Genomic DNA, 18,919 nt, shown 5'->3' with positions numbered 1-18,919 from the left:
AACTCTGAAGACATTCCTACTGCCACATCATGGCCAAATCTTGCAATAAGCTGAACCCTTATGACTTGAAAAATTCACTCACACCAGCTGCAGGTTACTTTGTGTATTGATCCTCAGGATCAGGTTGATGTTATGACTGTTCCTGAGCCCAAAAATATGTCTTATGAAGCATGTGAAAGTTACAAAAATTCTTGAGGCAATTTTCCAGGACCAGATCATCAGCTGGTACTATGTGACATCAATGGAATAGTGCCCACTTACCCCAGCTACAGATTTGGCTTCCAAAGTGGTGCCTGAAGCAGAATTTCTTGTGAGAAAATATGTTGGTGCCAGTCTTTGAAAGCAAGAGTTATTATCCATATGAAATTAATCTAGATTGCCAAAAAAACCCCATATGCTAAATTTGATACTAATGAACAGTGTTGACAAAAAGAGGTCACACTTAAAATTTGAGACTAATGAACTAAGGTGGCATGGAAATGAGCATTTGGAGAGTAAAGTAAAGGCTCTAATAGAGTTAAACCAAGCCACTCACTCTATTGAGATTTTTATGTTTCTGTCTCCCTATATTGTAAAGTAAATCTCCACCCCAAGAAATGTCCTGATCTATATTTTAATGAGCCTCTCCACGTGACATACATTTTTTGTTTCACTACTATTAGTGAATGACAAGTGAAGGATATTCATTTTAACTTGAAAATGTCAGGTATGTACTTTAAGAGATATATTTTTCCAGTTTTTAATGAGGTGGTGTTTCTTTTTGAAAGAAATACCCATCTCTGATGTGGGTACTATGCAGGTGACAACTGATATTTAATAAGTGATGGTTCTTGTATTAGTCGTAGTTCACTAAAGAAAATGTCTCGGATTGCTTTTGAAAAACTCTTAACGTCACTAGCCCAAAGGCAAGATGTGACCTTTTTATTACATAATGAGAATCATTTATTATCTTACAATGTATCTTAAAGTCACAGACAAAATGCCACTTTGATAATTGCTTTCAATTAGCTTTGAGCATAGCATACATTCATAAAATGTCTTCTCTAATTTAGACTTGAATTAGAGAAAATTGCAGACATAATCTACTTTAAGGTTGTCTCATTTAAGGTGATTCGTAGTTTTATATCAAAGAAATCAAAACGGGTGGCTTTAGAGCAGTATTACAAAGTGTTTTAAATAGTCTTTTCAATATTTGAGTCCATTCTATTAACAATTAATTAACAATTTAGAATACTAGTTCATCTTTTTTGACCTTTTTTGTGTATTAACTTTATATTTTCATAATGGTTATTTTGAAATTAAGCAGTGTCCTGTGGTAAAAGAGTACAGCTTGATTAGATGTATAAATAAAGCATATGAAGACATGTCATATCTTAATAATAGGCAACAGCTTGGTCTTCCAACGTGTATGTTCTTTCCAACTTTTAAATTCTTCTTTAACAGCAAGCAATAAATCCCACACTCAAAAAGTAAGATTACATATTGGCGTGTATTTTATTGCATACAATTTTTAGTATTTATTGTGTGTCTAATTTAAATTTTGTGGAAACAATGATTACACATAGATTGGTTTACTGCATAAGTAACATCGTTCATAAAGAAACCGAGGTGTTTTCCTTTTATCTTAGGTTAAATGGACAAGGTTTGGAAGTCACATATAAAGATAATTCAGGCATCTCCGATACTTGACATTTAACTAGCCCGAGGGATAATTCTGTTTTTCTTCTTCCTCCCCCCAGATAAAAATTACTCACAAGAACCAAGCCCCCATGTTGATGGGACCTCCTCCAAAAACCGGTCTTTTCTCTTCTATCATCAAAAGAACAAGGAACCACAGCAAGGAATAAGCCTATGTAGTTTAGTTTTCAGAAAAACAATTAGCTTTGTTGGGCTTTGGAATATTTATGCTGGAAATCTTTCAAGAATTTTAGAACATCTTCTACTTGCAAAATCTTGGATTTTGGTTTAACTGTTTCTGTAACTGAGCTAATGTAAAACTATGCTACTAGAAAAGATGTTGTCACAGTTTTGTAGGCATTTTGCATGATGAAAGCAGATGTTTACATAAAGTGATGCATATTTTTTGTTGCATGCATTACCATTTACTAATCTATGGGCTAATTCTACCATGGAATATGGGAAAAGAATGTCATGGGTAATTTGATTTTCTCTCTTTTCCATTTCAACTTTTTCTACTACAATGATCACATGCCATAGGTTCAATAGTATCTCTTGAATCAAAGATCTTCACATGAATAGCCAATTTGACCTGTTTCAGAGTAAAGTTTACTACAGGTCTCATTAACCTGTATTTTTAGTTTACCGTTTCTTTCTACCCTGAGAATATTTTTATTCAACTGAGTATTGAAATCTCGGATCTTATTCTGATAACTCCTATGTATATGAGTAACTGTACCTGCAGAAAAGAATTAACAATATGTACAGTATTCAAATTATCATGATTATTCTTGTGTAATTTTTTTGTTAAGATTGGAAGCCAATGCAAGTTTTAGCAAAAATTATAACACTAAGGAAATCATATTGAGTGAAGATAATAATTCCTGCAAAACTAGCCATCAGTGTTGTTTGCTTAAACACTAAAATTATTTTCATGAACAATACATCTCTGTAACATGGCACACTTTAAATCATTCTGCATATTGACCAATAGCATAGTGCATATGCACACAAATAACCAAAGCTCATGCCTAATTAAAGTGCATTTCCCACCAAAGATTTAGTGAAGGATGCTTCAGAGAAATGGGTTAATGCATAATTAATCAAACTCACTGGAGTAGACTCACTTCTGAAAATTTACAGTTCTTTTGATTACATTGACAATGTCCAGACAAATGTTGGGGTAGGAAAAAACATTAAATTAATTGCAAGTAAATACTCACTTTTCATTTGTTTCATAAGTTAATAGACATAGTCACATACTCTAAATATTGAGACATTGACATGAACTCTAAATTAATTTAGAAAATTAAATTTATATCCAATTTTTGTCATAATTATTTATAAATTTATGCCATCCATAATTTATTCATCACCTAAATTAATCTCATAAGGAAAGAATAAACTGTTATCTATTCCCCTTTCGTAGTCTGCTGTCTGGAATCAAAACATTTCTTGTCATAAATTTTGGGGAGGCAGTTGCTCAGGTTTTAACTTTCTTAGCCCTTTTAGAGACTTCCTAACAGCTTAGAAATCATAGTACAGGGATTTGTCCGAGGTTTGCACAGCACGGTCTAACGTTGAAGGGAAGTCCAAGAAGGACAACTTTTTTCAGTCCTGCATATAAACAGTCTCAATCAAAACTTTTTATGCAGTCTTAACATTGTTTTCTGTTCAGAGTGAGCTGCTTCTCAGCTCTGCATGTCTTAAGTTTTCAGATTTCCTCAAAAAACAAGGAAAAAACAAAACTTTGCTTGAAATGCATGATTTTCCATTTTTATCCAGACTTAAAAATGTTAATGGTTTATTAAATCTATTTTTCTATTGATTCATTCATCCATTTTAAAAGTTATACTTCATCATGCTGTAGTGCACGGTACTGTGCATGTATTTAAATAAAGTTGCTATCATTTGTTCCTCAGTATAAGAATTCAACAGAGTCGTACTTTAAATAATAGGCACTGAAATACAAGTCAGTATATAGTTGATAAGGGTTATGTCTTTGAAATATAAAGTCTGTGTTCTGTAAACATTAGGAGGTAAATACCAATTAATGTTATGTTCCGCATTAGGTAGAAAAATATGAAGGTGATTATTTGCTAAAATTAAGATCTTGTAATTCACCCTTCTTAGGTCCAGTGGTGTTGACAATTGCAGTTACTATAGGAGTAAACTCGTATTTTTCCTGTGCATTGCAAACACACACACACACGCACAGTCACACACACAGAGAAGCATTTGATGCAGTTAACTATGAACATACATAAGTATAGAGCAAAAGTTATTTGCAAAAAGAAGGAATTTGCTGACATAATGTTACATAAAGTATATATTGGTTTTATGAAATTATAGTTACACGTGGTAAATATTTTCACATAACTTGACATAGGTTTTTCTACCAATGCTCTCAACTTTTTGTGGCAAAAATGTGTTTAACAATAATATATAATGTGCTCTCTATAACTATCTCATGAACATTGTAACTCTGAAAACAAATAAAATTATACATAAGCTATTATTTAATAATGTGTGCAATTTTAAATGTGCCAGTCTGTGATAGCACTTACACACTTTTTCATGTAAAGAGGGATAGATGAGTTCATGTAATCACAATTACATACAATTCTGATTAAACATATAAACGGTAAATCAGATCTGTTGGTCAGTATGTGTCAGATTCTCACTGTAACAAAATACAAGAGAGCAGCCATCATATTGACAATTGTCATATTGACAATTATCATAGCAGTGACTGACTTTCTATTAATCTTGATTGGTTTGGGTTTTTTTAGTATGGCCTCCTATAATTTTAAACCATGCTCAGGTTGAAAGTATTGATGGTGATGAGAAAACCTTAGACTACATAAAATGTAGTATGAAAAGAAAATGGTTGATTTCATGAAAGAGAACTTCAGAGCGGGATCCTTTTTTTTTCTCTTCAGTATGCACAGAACTAACATCATGAAATTATTCATTGGTATAAGAAGTGAAACAAAGAATATATGCATATGTCTTCATGCAGCTGAAATAGATGCATTGTTCTTACATGGACTGAAGAGCAGTATCTGTAAACCTTCTACTCTTTACAATGAAGCATTCTTTAAGGCTTCATTAATGATATTTGCAATGTAAATGGCAATTACAAATATGTAGGAATTAAATGTGACACTTGATTTGCAAATTTTTCATCTCGCTACCAGAGCATGTCAACTGGGCAATGTGCTAAGGAAAGAACATGAGATGTCAGGAAAAAACTTTATCTTCTGAAATTGGTCAGTCTCTCACTTCACATGAGTTCCTGCTAAAAAGAAGTGGAAACAGTATTTCTTGAAGAGACAAACAGAGAATTACTGTTTCCAATACTTGTAAGATGTTCATATACACATCATCAAGATTATTTAAAGCTAGGGGGTGAGACCTCATGATTTAGGCTTATTGGTGTGCATATGTGTATGTGCATGCTAGATCAGGTAACATGCTGATAAGCTCAGGACTTTGAAGAGCTAGGAAGCCCTTAGTTTCTGAAACAGAAATAGACATCCTACTGCTCACTCTTATCAACTTTATAGTGTTGCATGTACATCATAACAATGATTAGCTAATATCCAAAATTATTTAAGGCAAATAAAGTTACAGACTATAACATGTTTCCAAACATCAGTGTAAGAAGTAAAATAGTCAATTATAGTAGGAAAGGGAGAAAAAGATGGTTTTTATTTTTTTAAATCTATAGGTTAATATTTGTTTGATGAGATTATAGCTGTTCAGTGACTACTAGTGATTTAGGGTGCTAGTGATATTCTGTAAGTTTACTGCCTTCAACCCCAAGTAGCTTCTGGGGCTTGTAATTCTGAGGTGGACTTTCTGGGAAGCAGACACTTCAGGGAAGTTTTGTCCCTCATCTCTCTGGAGAAGTGATTAGGGAGAATGGCTACAAAATTGGAAAAAAAAGTTCAGGAAGAATTATCTCTAGACAAGGAAGCAGGAGAAGAGCAGAGAACTCTGCTAAAGAATGACAAAACAGATGCTCAAAGTAAAACATGATGGGGTGGATCGCTCCAAGGCAGTCCACAAAAATGGTCGTGCGGGACCTGGGAGGCCAGATGAAGGCACTCAGGACTAATGAGCAGTGATGAGCTAATAATAATGGCCAGTCTTCGCGAGCGAAGATTTTGGGAAAGGTCATTAACCCTTCGAGCCTGCGCAGTGGATTTTTTTTTAGGTGAGGCACAGCTTGCACTGAACTGAGCCCACCCTTTAATCCTGAGGTTCATCTGCCGGGGCCGAGCAAGCTTGGACAGTGGCAGTGAGAGTCTCAGAACGTAGGTTTGTTTAGAGTGACCTTCTCTTAGATGGATTGCCTTACAGGGCTGACGAGCTCCATCTGCCCGGGGGGCTGGGAATCGAACCCGGGTCGCAGCGGTGAGAGTCCTGCACCCTAACCACTAGACCACCAGAGGCCCCTAGTGATGAGCTAGGAAAGGGGGTAAGTTAGATTTATCTAGAGACCCCTTCCATTTAAGGCTGAAGGACTTAGGTAGTATTTCCCTGCTTTGTGGGGAGAAAGTTTGAGACAAGTTGGACCCAACTGAGCCCTTCACGTGAAGTGAGAAAGACTTGCAAGAAAAGGAGAGCTGAAGGACAGTCAAAGGAAGGTAAAGGACTTGTCAGAGCTTTATTTATTTCTGAGTACTTACATACCCTAAAAAAAAAAAAAAAAGAAAAAAAAAGAAAGCCTGAAAATAAATAAATTTAGAAAACTGAGGTGGGCCAGAGAAGCACTGATCAATGTTTTATGCAAGAGCGGTGAAGAACTGTGTCAGCCTCTTGTCAGCTAATTGCTGCTTGTCTGCAGCTCCATCAGGAAAGCATTCTGCTTTCTCTCCTCTGTCCATAAGGAAGGAAACTTCTTGTGGTCCTGGTGAGGTGAGTAAAAGCCTTATTGTAGCACTGGCTGGAAAATGAATAAAACATGGGCAAGACCTGGAAGCTGTTAATGAGATATAAAGTAATAGGTTAAAATCTGTGGCATGTGAGGCTCTGAGGGAGTGCTATGCAGCAATATCTGATGTGAAAACTGTCCTCAGGTCTGTCAAGGTTTGCTGGTGTCTGCCCAACCTGGATTTGTGCCATGGTGAGCCTGCTGGCTCTTGTTCCACATTTTTGCTCAGACTATGTATTTTCAGTTGATTTTGAAATAAAGAGGTTTGACCTTTCTGTTCTGATTTGTGTGTGTGTGTGGATGGAGCCTTCCAGGTTCTCTTAATTGTACAAATACCGCTGAAGAAAGGAAACTTCTCTGTGACTATTTACTTCCATTATGTGAAACTGCCCAACAGCCTGAAACTATAAATAGGCGACGATACATTCTAGCCTCTGGAATCTGAGTACGGTGATATTTCAGAGACTGCTTTCTTTCCTTTCTGATTCATGATTCAAAGAGACTCCATGAGAAGCACCTCAGGACTCTCTTTAAATATGACTCATACAAAAAGTGATAATCATTGGGCTTTGTTACTTATAGAAAGGTGGTAGCAGTGTTGATGGTAAAGCAGCAGCTTCATTGAGAGGTGCCCAAATTGTGATAAACATAAAAAATCATTTGCTGGGTCTAACTGAGTGAGAAGGAAAGATTTCCAAGTTTTCAGGTCAATTTTTATTCTAATGTTGATAATGACTGAAAATACTTGGCTGTTGATTAACCTATTTGAAATAAACCTTTGGTTGGTTGGTTGTTTTTTACCAAGGGTCAAATTCACATGCCATGAAGGAACACAGTCGTTTGCATTAAGTAGGTTTTTCAGACAGGGAAGGGAACACTTCATACTCTTTTGGTGAAAATCATATTTATGGGCCAACTTGTGCCTGCCTGACATCTTCAGAGCTGTCAATCTGTTTTCATGAAGTATACAAAAAATAACCCAACCAAACGAACCGCATAATAATAATTCTTTTTAAAACTATTTGTATCTGCAGAAGGAGAATGGTGATTTGTATGTCCCTCAGTGAGACAAATGGACTTTGCAACATGAGCTTCAGCACTGTAATTTCTGCCCAGTCATGAGGTTGGCCATTGCAGAGGGTGTGGTGTAGGGATTCGAGTCTGATGATTTATGGTTTAGTTGGGTTTTTTTAGTAAACATGAGTGAGTTCTAAACACCTCTTTTTATCTCAGAATGAGAAGAACTAGAACTTTGATTCAGACAGATATAAAATATGTTTATGGTGTACACATAAGTAAGCAAACAAGTGCAGGAAGATCTATTCCATCTAAGCTGAACTTTACTTCCATATGTTTCAATTCAGTCCTATTACTAAAGGAAAAAAAAACAAGAACTTGTTAATTTAGGTAGCTTGGCAACATTTGGGGAGGAAATGGGTGTGGTGTGTTTTTCTCCTTGGTAGTATGACCTTGTTACAACAATACATACATATACATTAAGGACTTTAACCTCATTTACGTCAATCACTGTTTTCTGTGGCTATATTATGAACAGTGATTTTTTTTTTTTTAAACCAGCTAAACCTCTCTTTTAATGATTCAATATAATTGATTTACAAGAGGTTTGAAATATTTGGTCCAACTGCCTGACCTACAAAGTCAAGGCTTTCATTGAGATGCAAATTCAGGCCTTTGTACTCTGTCAGTAATACTAGCCAAAAATTCCTTAGCCTCTGTTCTATCAAAATATACAAAATTGTGGGGAGAAACCTGCTTTTCTTAATCAATCAATTTTTTCTAATTGGATTCAACTGGATTCCCATTTCAGACCAAAATCAGACTGATTTTTTTGAATGTCAAAGTTTTTTGTGCTTGAATGTTAAAAGAAAAAGTAAAGTTTTAATTTGTTTCATTCGTTAATTCTATTTCATTAATGTAGTGATTAACATTGTAGTATAACTGACTTTTCACTTTAAAAAGCAAAAAGTGAAAAAATTGATGCATTATTAATTCAATATGAATGTAATTCTTATATCCTTTAGGAGAATTTTTAAATTCTTGGATTTGTTCAAGATCCTGAAATGAAACTTTCAACTTTTGTGCTGCTGCAGTTGACACAAGACTAAAAGCCTGCACATCAAATTCTAGTATTTATGTAAAATCTCTGCATTTTTGTTATTCAAATAGGTGCACAACTATGAGTTATCTTCAAGAGTTGATTTCAATTCATAGTTCCTCCTTTTTCAGATTAATTTGTCAGTACAAATCTACCTTGTCACTGAACAAACACAGAAATAACAGAATAATGATAAACAAAAAAAATTATTTCACATAGCATAAAAGTTTACTAAATATCTTAGTTCTCTCAAAAAACAGTAGTGGACTCTGATTTTCGTGAAAATAGAATGGGAGGATAGTTAAAGAATGGAAATTCCATTATTAAGTTATCCTGACTATTGTAAAATAAGCAAATAACAAGAATATTTTAGACTAGGCATTGTAAGATAAGTTATTGACAAGGCAGATATAATGCTTGTGTTTCTTCTAAGGTACACTGTAACTCAATTAAAAATAACCATTCAATCACGTTGATAAGGCATTTGTGCATCACTGTAATCCTCAAATATGTCTTTAATGTGTTTTAATGTGTCTCTCAATCTTTTGGGTGAATTATCAGCTAATACTGTGTGATAGCTAATCTGTGAACACTTTTTACCTCACAGTAACCCAAAATATGTATGCTATCTGAAGGCTTGCTATTCTCTTTGTGATCATTGCATATTTATCACTAAGTACTGTTAGAATGTCTAACCCGATTGATAGTATGCTAAAATCCTTTCTATGACAATCATCAGTCTTATTTTTATGATCTTGGGACAAGAGGTGAGTGGACTCACATGAGGTTAATGGGCCTTTAAGAAAATGTTATGTTTCTTTGGTGCAAGATAAGGTTCCCTTCTTCTGATGGGAATCCTGTCACTTTATAAGATATAACAGCTTTCTCTGCCAAAGAGTTGAGATATTAGTCTGTGTGAAATGATCTATAGTTTTCCTTGGCTTGCCTACTGAATCTTGGACAAAAAAAAATAAATCTTATGGCAGATGCCAATTGTTCCCTTTTGGTATGTGTGTAGAAATATGTACTGCCACAAGAGCTAGTAAAAGCATTCAAATGCAACCAGAACAGTTGTGCTGACAACCGAGAACAGAGCTGAATTCCTGGAATCAGGCTCACACAGGCAGAATCTGAAATGTTCAGAAAAGGGTTAAACTTCCTTTACTCGTTTCTAGGGTGACTTCTGTCTAAAAATGTAAGAGTACAAGTAGGTATTAAATACGTCTGTAACTTACCACTGCTAACACTCATATGTCTGTGCAATATTTGTGCTATTTTCTTATCTCAGATACAGCACGAATGGTAATTTTTAACTATTTCTACAATGTACTTCCTCCACAAAACACAGTGCAATAGCATAACCTATAAAAGCAGTTTTTAATAAGGGCAATAAAAAATGTTTTAGGGAACCCAAGATACCTTCTGGTCTAACATCGCAGGAGATAAAAGGTATTTGCAGGAAAAAACATCCCATAGTGCCAATCCATCTCTTCTCAGTAAAAGTTTGAAAGAGAGAGGACTTCTGGACAAATTACAATGTCATTTATTGTTTTATTCTAACTTGTTCATAAATAAATTTGGAGAGTTGCTATGATATGAACCTCATCAGAATATGCAGCCACAACTGCATAGGGGAGAATTGAGAATATTTTAGCAGATATGGTTTCCCTAACATACAGAACTTCTTCCGTAAATTTTCCTTGATTAGAAACAGCCTGCTTGCAAGGTACAGAAACCCAGAAGTAATCACTATTTGTTTAATTACTTGGTTCCTTTAAGGTGTTAAAACATTTTTTCCATATTCCGTAATCACAGCTCTGCAATGACTACTGTGAATATTTTTTGGCAAGAATAATCAGTATTTAAGATGACTTGTATAGGAGATGGCAGCATACAATATAGATAATTTGCATGTCATGCATTTCTGCTACAGTAATGGAGATCCCCTTGAGAGCATTTAAAGTCCTAAGGTAGAATGTGATACTAAATCATAGCTTTGGAGATTATGATTAAAATATAATCGCCTTGTTTGAGACAGTTTAAAGTGAATGATGTGGATGTGAAATCCCAACTCCTGCTGAAATCACTGGTTTGCCATCGCAGCCACAGAGCCTGGGTTTTGTCTCTGCTGTCTTGTGGTAGGGCTTAGAATATCTTTCCTGCCCCAGTTAAAATGTCTCCAGAGAAGTTCAGGTAAGAGATTGAGAAGTTTTGTGCATTGACACATCTGTAAAAACCTATTGAATGGTTGCATCTGCGAAGTTGCCCCACACTACTGGCCTGGAAACCAGGTCACTAGGTGTCATCCCTTCAGTGGAGTACTCATGTTTTCCTCTTTCTCACTCTTCTGTGTCCTTAGCAATTCTATATTTCTATCTTCAAAAACATTGGCTTCAACATGTTGTATTAGAATATGTTTTCATCTACGCAGTTCCGTTAGCTGGTGGTTAGGCATTAGACTTAGAAATGGAAATTTGAAATATCTCAGGTTAAGGAAGAAATCAAAGACTCCAGTTTTCTGGCAAACACTGTAAGTGCTATAACCAATGTTATAAGTGAACCCTGTTCAGTTAAGGACTAATCGTAAACTCCACCTTCTGAATCTCAAAGACATGGGAATTTTCAAACTCTGATTATGTGGAGTTTACACAACACTGGGTTTTTTTGCATTTTGCAATTCACATGTAAATTTTATGGATTATATGTGGAACTGTGCCTCTTATTTAACTATTCATGGCCCTAAAAATCTACCATTAGTATCTGAATCACCCTGCTGGGGTAATATGACACCAAACTTGAGCATGAATAAATAGTTGCTTTCAACCTGGCTTTTAGGACTTCAACAGAATATTGACTCGGTAACAAATTCTGTGCTGTTGCCTTAAGAGGCCCTGACACAGTGCTGCAAAACCGTGTCTATGCACAGCATAACACAACCCACTCCTAATTATTTCTGCCTAAAGTAGCTACTGCTGTTGGATTTCTTGTCTTTTATGCTTAAAACAGCAGTGACGCAGTAATGAGTCAGGCCTTTGCCAGTGCTTAAATATCCAGTGCTAAGTGCTATATAAAAACATTTAAAATTTTTTCTAAAGCTGGTATGTGTGTAAACCTTGATTAGGATTTCATAGGTCTAAGGCATGCAAGTGGTGTACAAAGTGTGCATCTTCAATCTCCTGCATTTATATATAGCTTTTTTGTTCACATTATGATCTACTATCTGTGTCCTCTGACTACTGTTTTGTTATTTTTGGCACTCATTGCACACCTTCAAGCTTGTACTGTCCTAATGTATGAAGCCAATCTCATAGCTTATTTGTTTCAGTGTTTTTAGATTACTAATCAACAGTTAGCATAAAGCACATATTGAAACATAAAAACAAAACATATTTTGTGGCACTTTTTCTTCATAACTAAAAAAAACCTCAAAAAACTGAGTCTCATTCCTTAGAAAAATTTTACACGTAGAATAATAAAAATATTTCAAGTTAACTCATTGCTCTAATACAATGGTAAAGGACGATAGAGAATATTTATTTGAATTAATCATTTAATTGTCATGTGGCAATATTGAATGTAGAAAAGGTACAAGGTTCTTGTCCTTATTTATTTGTTTTCCATTATTTCTTAGTGTCATTCAGATATTCCCATGCATGCCATTAGGCTGGACTGCCTTGCAGTTCTCTGACTTCTGGCTCATCACTGTTGTATCTTTACCTTCAGTCATAAAATAATAACTTAATGTTCCTTAATCTTTGAAGTTTTTGTTTGTTTCCCCATCACTTTGTTTTCCATCTGCTAGTTTGCTGCCTTTGCCTTGTTCATACACTTCTAATTAAAGTATTTGTTATTTTTATCTCAGTCACAGCCTTTGTAAATTTTCTTTGTTATTCAGATCTATTCAGAGTTCACCTCTAAAGGATTCGAGGTCTGTCAGTTCACAATCTTATCTTCTCTCAGAAACCATTCTTAGAATGTTTTTTTCCCTGACACCCTGCCCCCACCCCTCTTCCCTTCTGGTTACCTTAGGCACAGGTTATTTGTCTTTACTTTGAGGCCTTTAGTGGCTCATGTCTACCTTAACAAAAGGTATTTTTATATCTATGCCTAAAATCATTTCATTTTGAGAGCTCTCATTGTGTAAAATCTGTTTGATACAAAGGCAAATGCTTATTTGTGTGATCTATACCCAATCAAGCCATGACAACATTCTGTAACCAGTAGTTTTATATTTTAAAGAAAATATTTTGGAGGTCTTAGCATATTTTATATCTGACTAATATTCCTATGGAATTGTCTACAAAGCTGCTTCATTACCTTCTTTCAAATCCTTCTTTCAACTGTTTACAAAAAGACTGTGTTGTAGCTATCACCACAGAAATCAGAACCTGTTTTCTTTCATATGCCCACATATCTGTACTTAACAGTTTTTAAATTACAGGTTTTCTTTTAGGGATGAGGGGAAGGGAACTCCATGTTCTGTGGTGTTAGAGCATCTAGCACAATAGGAGTTCTGATCCACAACTACATCATTTAAATGTTAAGCCAACAGAGATGTATCTATGTAATTTTATGTTGGCAGATGGATTTATAGCCCACTGATGATTACATTGCAGGTCCCATCTGTACATGATCTGCAGGGAACATGAACCTAGCTAGACTATTTACTCGGTCACAGTTTTAGCTTACTGTTCTGAAACTTTTTTCATTCATTCCCTCTTCTGTTGGTCAAAAAAACAACTGTGACATACGGAGATTTCACTTCTTCCCACTGCATTCTCCCCAGTGTTAGAAGAAACTGTAAGATCTTTGTCCCACAAGGGGTCCGTGGATGTGCTTCTTTAAAATCCCCCTGCCTGCAAAACAAAGAAGAAAAAAGGGGTGTGGGGGGAGTGGGTGGTTGAACCCACACATGCAATCCCAGATCCAGCAACCTTGGAGGCATCCCTCCTTTCTCTCCTGCACACCTCAGGGAAGCCTGCCTTGTGAAATTTTTTTAACATTTAATTGATTTGCTAGTGACCTGATCTAGGATCAGAAAGAAAGATGTAAAAAGTCTACAGGGTGCCACAGTAGAGAGGGAATGGATCCATACTCCTGTTTTTCTATGTGCTTTATTTATTTTATCGCCTATCTACCTTTTGTGACTTGTTTGGGTTCCATTCCTCCAGTGAGAAGCTGCATCGCTAAAGCTCATTCCATAACTTTAGTGGGGGAAGTTCAAGAATAAAGAAGTATATGTATTAAAAATGAGGAGAAATAACAAAGTGCAGAGTTTGTCATAACTTCAGTAAGCTACTTCAGTTTTGTTGCCCCTGCTTGTTATTTCCCATTGGTGTTTGCCAGTTCAGGGATAACAGAGAGAAAGTAAGATTACTTAGAGTCAGGGGAAATTAATGTGTTATTTGCAACAGAGCTGAAGTGCAGTGCATTCTGTAGAAAGTAGCTTTAATTAAAACCTCTGTTTCAGAAATAAAAGAAATAGGTTGAAGTCCACATGAAACAAAGGAGGGGGAAAAAGTTGCATTGTCTTGCATTTTTCTGTTTTAGAGACTGCCTACAAGCTGAAGGCAATGTCTAGTGCCAGGCTGTGCCTAGTTTGCCATGGGCTCTGCAGCCAGGTGAAAGGAACACTGGCTGGCTATGGCCTCCTGAATCGGCTGCCCTTATAATAGACTGGGTTTCTCCAACTTTCTCAGTCTGCTTTATGAAGGAAGCACTGTCTTAAATCTGCATAGTACTGGTGACCCTACCCTTCTCTCTAATGTTCCCTACTGGCCTGACACCTTTTAATAAAACTCAGGAAGTGTATTTAAGAGTAGTTTAAGGGTTGTTCTTGGTGTTTTGTGCCTTTTCGGGCAACTCATTTCAGTGTGTTTTCCATCACTGTATGTAGGTACAGTCCTTGCTTCTTTAAGTTTTCCTGTACAGCTAATTCTTCTCCTAGACCTTCTTACCTTCTTAACATAGGAACTAAAATTTCAGAGAAAAACTTACTATACTTTATTTCTTTACAATATATATGTTTTTTGGCAGGGAAATGGATATATTTCACCCTCCACTCATTTGCTGACCAGGTAGTACGCACAGAGAAAGCTAAGTACTAAAAGAATTAAATATTTTACTTCTCCCAAGATTCCCAAGATATTTTTTTTATTTTCTGCAGTCTGTTTCCTGAATGAAAGTATAGAGGAAATATCTCTATTGCTGTCTTAGTCCACAGCAGTCAGCTAAATTTTTCTAGATTTTACATGAGATTAGAACCCAACCTGGAAGATTAGTTAAAGTAGATCAGGATAAGGAATTGTTCTGAAAAGCATTTCAGATTGCATATAGCCATCTGGTTTGAGTCTACAGCCATCAGTGGCTTTTGCAGAGGTGAGAAGAAATTCCAGATTCTGCTAGCTGTACTGGCAGTGGTGTTCTTACTGTCTTGAGCAGTCCATCCTTTCAGCAGCAGAATGAATTGCAAAGTCTGGCTCCCATCCCCAAGGGAACCTACCTGTTTTAGAAGAGATCTTTTGTTCAGCAAGCCTGTCTTTAAGAGGCAAAACTTTTTCAACTCCATAAAGAATTATTCATCAGTTATGTCAGAAGTCTTTTAGTAAAGCGAAATGGTGTTCAATGTATGACTTGCGTTTTTTAAAATAAATAGCTAGCTCTTGCAAAAAGGTTTTCATCCCGTATATTCGAGAAAAGAAATGCAAATGAAACTTGTAGTATTAGGGATTTTTAAATAAATTCAGGCAATTTTTTTAATTTATTTTATTTACATTAAAATTATAAGATTGATTGCCTTTTACTGTAAAAAAATTAACTTTTGGAACATCTCTCAAATTCTCATTGAGAAATTGTGTAGCTTTGGATTCATGTTGGGTGATGTGATCTCACTACTGTGTTTGTAGTATTCAGTTTATTTTGAAGAGGGACTTTTTGTTAACGTACAGAGGATGCAAGCTTATCTAAGTTTTGCTGGAGGAAGAGATTCAAAAATTTGACTCAAGATTTTGAAATTTGACTTATGGTTTTACAGAAAGGGCATTATCAAGGCAACTCTTTTCAATGAACAGTACAAAAAGCTATAACCTGCAAAACCAACACGACAAGACTGATTTTGTCAATTAAACACCTACTTCACCATAGGCAGCTACGACTCAGGACCTAACCTGAGATGTGTGGCTTTGCTTGTTGTTTTACTCCCTGTGAGCATTTATTCACTTACTGCCATGCAGATAATGCATTGCATTTCACAGCACAGCAAGTTTAATCAGGACATGTCATCATCAATTTGTACCGATATGCACTGATGGACAGGGTTTTCCAGGAGCATGACTAGCTGTTTATCAAATGATCGTCAATTCTGGAGAAGAAATGGTGCAATCCCCATGTTGTTTTACAGCATCTGCTTTATCATCTGCTCACAGGAGCACCTTTTTTTTCTCCTCCTTCCCTGGGTTTCCCTTTGTAGCTTCATTTATTTCTGCTGATTTCTAATTCCTTTAGGAGACATGTCTAAAAGATATGCTTGATTTATTGAAACATGTTGTGGAACTGAAATGGTTAATGATAGCAAGACAAGACTAAATACCACAATCTGCATTTGATTTCTGATGCTTTCCTGTTATTTACAAAGCATCTCTTTGAGTACCATAAATAATTTACAGTTCAAAGTGAATACTTCTAAGTGCTAAAAAGCCAAATTCACATTTATTTCACTTGCTAATGTTTTCATTTTATAACACAAAGCATAAAACACCCCTCTCACTCCTCTATAGTTTAACAAAAGTGCTATTAGATTAGTACAGAAACTCCAAAGGACTCTTATAACAGTAGGTTAAGGGGAGGTATGAGTCCTTCAGTCTTGCAGTCCCTACTACAGTAAAATTCTAACTCCAAGCACAGAGAATTTTACCTGACAAAAGACACCAAGTTTAAGCTTTTAGCATGCAAAACTGGTTGTCTCACAAATTTATTGTTTTATTGCTTGGAGGAGTTGAACAGTGGGAATAACTCTGAAAGTTAACCCTAGAGAATGATTTAATTTTATTTGGACATACTGTGACTTGTTCATAATAGGTAGAATTAACACACATGACTTCCAAAATGAAATCATAGTACCAAATACTTGAAGAAAAAAGAAGCCATAGAAATCAAAATATGTGTCAGTGATACGCAGTTATGCACATCAACTTTAAACAACTCTTTCTCTTCTTGTTACTCTCATATAGTCTAAGTCAACTTAAAAGAACTGGTAGAAGCACTGACTAGTTGAACATTTCTACTATTTTACCTAAACCACATAAGTCTTCATTTTATAATGCCCAGTTCTTTTTAAAGCTAAAGAGCCCAAATGCTACTGGCAAAAAAAAAGCAGAAGACAAAAAAAGAAAAGAAAAGTTAAAAAAAAAAAAAAAGAAGCAGCCATTAATCTTAGGGCAAAAAGAAAAAATTTAAACAGAATAAAAAAGCCTACTCCTAAAAAAATTTAGCTTAANCTTAAGATAACTGACCTCATTGGAAGATTAGCTGAAGAAGATCAACTCCTACCTCTCATTTTCTGGTAAAAAGATAAATATAAGTTCTGTCCCATATATGCAGACCAAACAAATCAATCTAAGGGACATCATAATTCAGGTGAAATAAAAGATGAGCTATATCTGAAAATTATTTCCAATATTTGAAATCTTGTATAATTTTAATACTATAGTATCAAATATTGACAAAAAAAATCAAACACCTGCAGAATTTTTTTAAAGAGAGGGAATATGTTAAGGATGTGTCTGTATTCATTTAATTCTAGCAAAATAGTCTTAGTATTGCTTGCACTGATTGATGAAAAACTTGGTCCATCAGATGTATTTGCTATCTGTCATTATTTATACACCAGCTTTTCATTCTAAATGATCAACGTTTATTTTGCCCACTGAAACCGATATAAAGGATTGCTACATTCACAGTTAAAATTAATCTCCAATGTTTGATGTTGCCTAACAACTTCACACAGTAGTTTAAAGGGGGAAGGGGGAAACAATCAATGCCCAGAAGGAATTTTAGGGAAATAGATACTAATTCATCAGATGAACATTTCGGCACTGGGGACAGGTTCTTAGTTGAGGTAAATAGGAGTAGTTGCCTCAGAGTCAGTGGAGTTGATTTATTACCAGCTGAAAGACCAGCACTAGACCGACAATGACCCAGCCCCTGTGAAAGGACATGTGCTATTCACGGTGAATACCAATGGGGTGGGCCTTTTGAACGGGCCTGAGTGGACGTTTTGTACGTCTGTGTGATTTGGCAAGTGGTTTTGTTTTCTGAAGCCTGAAACAATTTGCAAATTTGGAGAAAGAATACAACCAGAAAAAGAGAAGGGGAAAGGGAAAAAAAAAACAAACTACAAACCAAACACCAAGATTTTTGGTAAATGAAATCATAAGGACAGGGTGTCTGTGCAACCCTTTTAACAAGTGAGATGGAGCTAAGGACACTTCCATGGCGAATGCCAGCCTCAAATCCTATCTGCATTAAAGGACTTGTGCCCTCATCCTTCAGTTTCTAAGAGAGCTCTCTACCATGAGGCCCAGCATACTGAAGTGGAAGGTATCCTTTCCTCTAAAAACTACACTTTAAATGTACTTTGGAGAAAGCCTAAGGTGTGTTTTTTGGCAAGAACTAGTAGATAGACTGGCTGTTTCATGGGGAATAACTGCCTCACAGCAAGGAGTTGGATTTCTCTCTGTATTGATGGGTTTCACTGAAGTTGTATTTGACAGCTGAAGAAATGAGGAATTTTTTGTGGCCGGCTAAGAAGGTGCTTTGTATCAAGCCACCAACTTTAACTTCCAGGGCCCTCCATTTCTTCCAGAGTTGTCAAGGAAGAGGTGCAGGAGAGGAGCAAACTGGTGATGGTCCATTGGACACTTAGACTGCAAGTGCTCAGCCTTAGTTCAAGTACCCTAGTGCACAAAATATGTTTCTTAAGTAGTATATTTGATGTAGCTATTGATACATTTTTAGTTTTCTCAAGTGTATTTGATGCCATTGTCCCTCATAATACCTGAGTTTAATAATAGAAACCACAGTGTGCGAAGTGGGCAAGTGTTGCTTGTGAAACAGTTAGTTTCTTCAGTTTTTTAAATTAGTTGTTTGTCAGCATTTCACAAAGAATTGCATATTATTGAATCTGG

At 35.8% G+C, this 18,919-nt stretch overlaps 1 protein-coding gene across 1 annotated transcript in view; it reads left to right on the top strand.

The window, feature by feature from the left end:
* LOC108504855 (diacylglycerol kinase beta) overlaps nucleotides 1–3,964 on the top strand; it is a gene marked incomplete at its 5' end in the record, with an annotated part of 206,512 nt that extends 202,548 nt beyond the window's left edge. Inside the window, one exon of the mRNA XM_017830341.1 lies at nucleotides 1,740–3,964. Within this exon, the coding sequence (XP_017685830.1) occupies nucleotides 1,740–1,847 (108 nt within the window). The remainder of the gene's footprint in view (nucleotides 1–1,739) is intronic.
* Nucleotides 3,965–18,919: the final 14,955 nt, after the last annotated feature.

Source organism: Lepidothrix coronata, unplaced genomic scaffold, assembly GCF_001604755.1.
Source record: "Lepidothrix coronata isolate B3197 unplaced genomic scaffold, Lepidothrix_coronata-1.0 Scaffold177, whole genome shotgun sequence".
Classification (NCBI taxonomy): Eukaryota; Metazoa; Chordata; class Aves; order Passeriformes; family Pipridae; genus Lepidothrix; species Lepidothrix coronata.
This window is presented reverse-complemented; position numbering and strand designations above follow the sequence as displayed.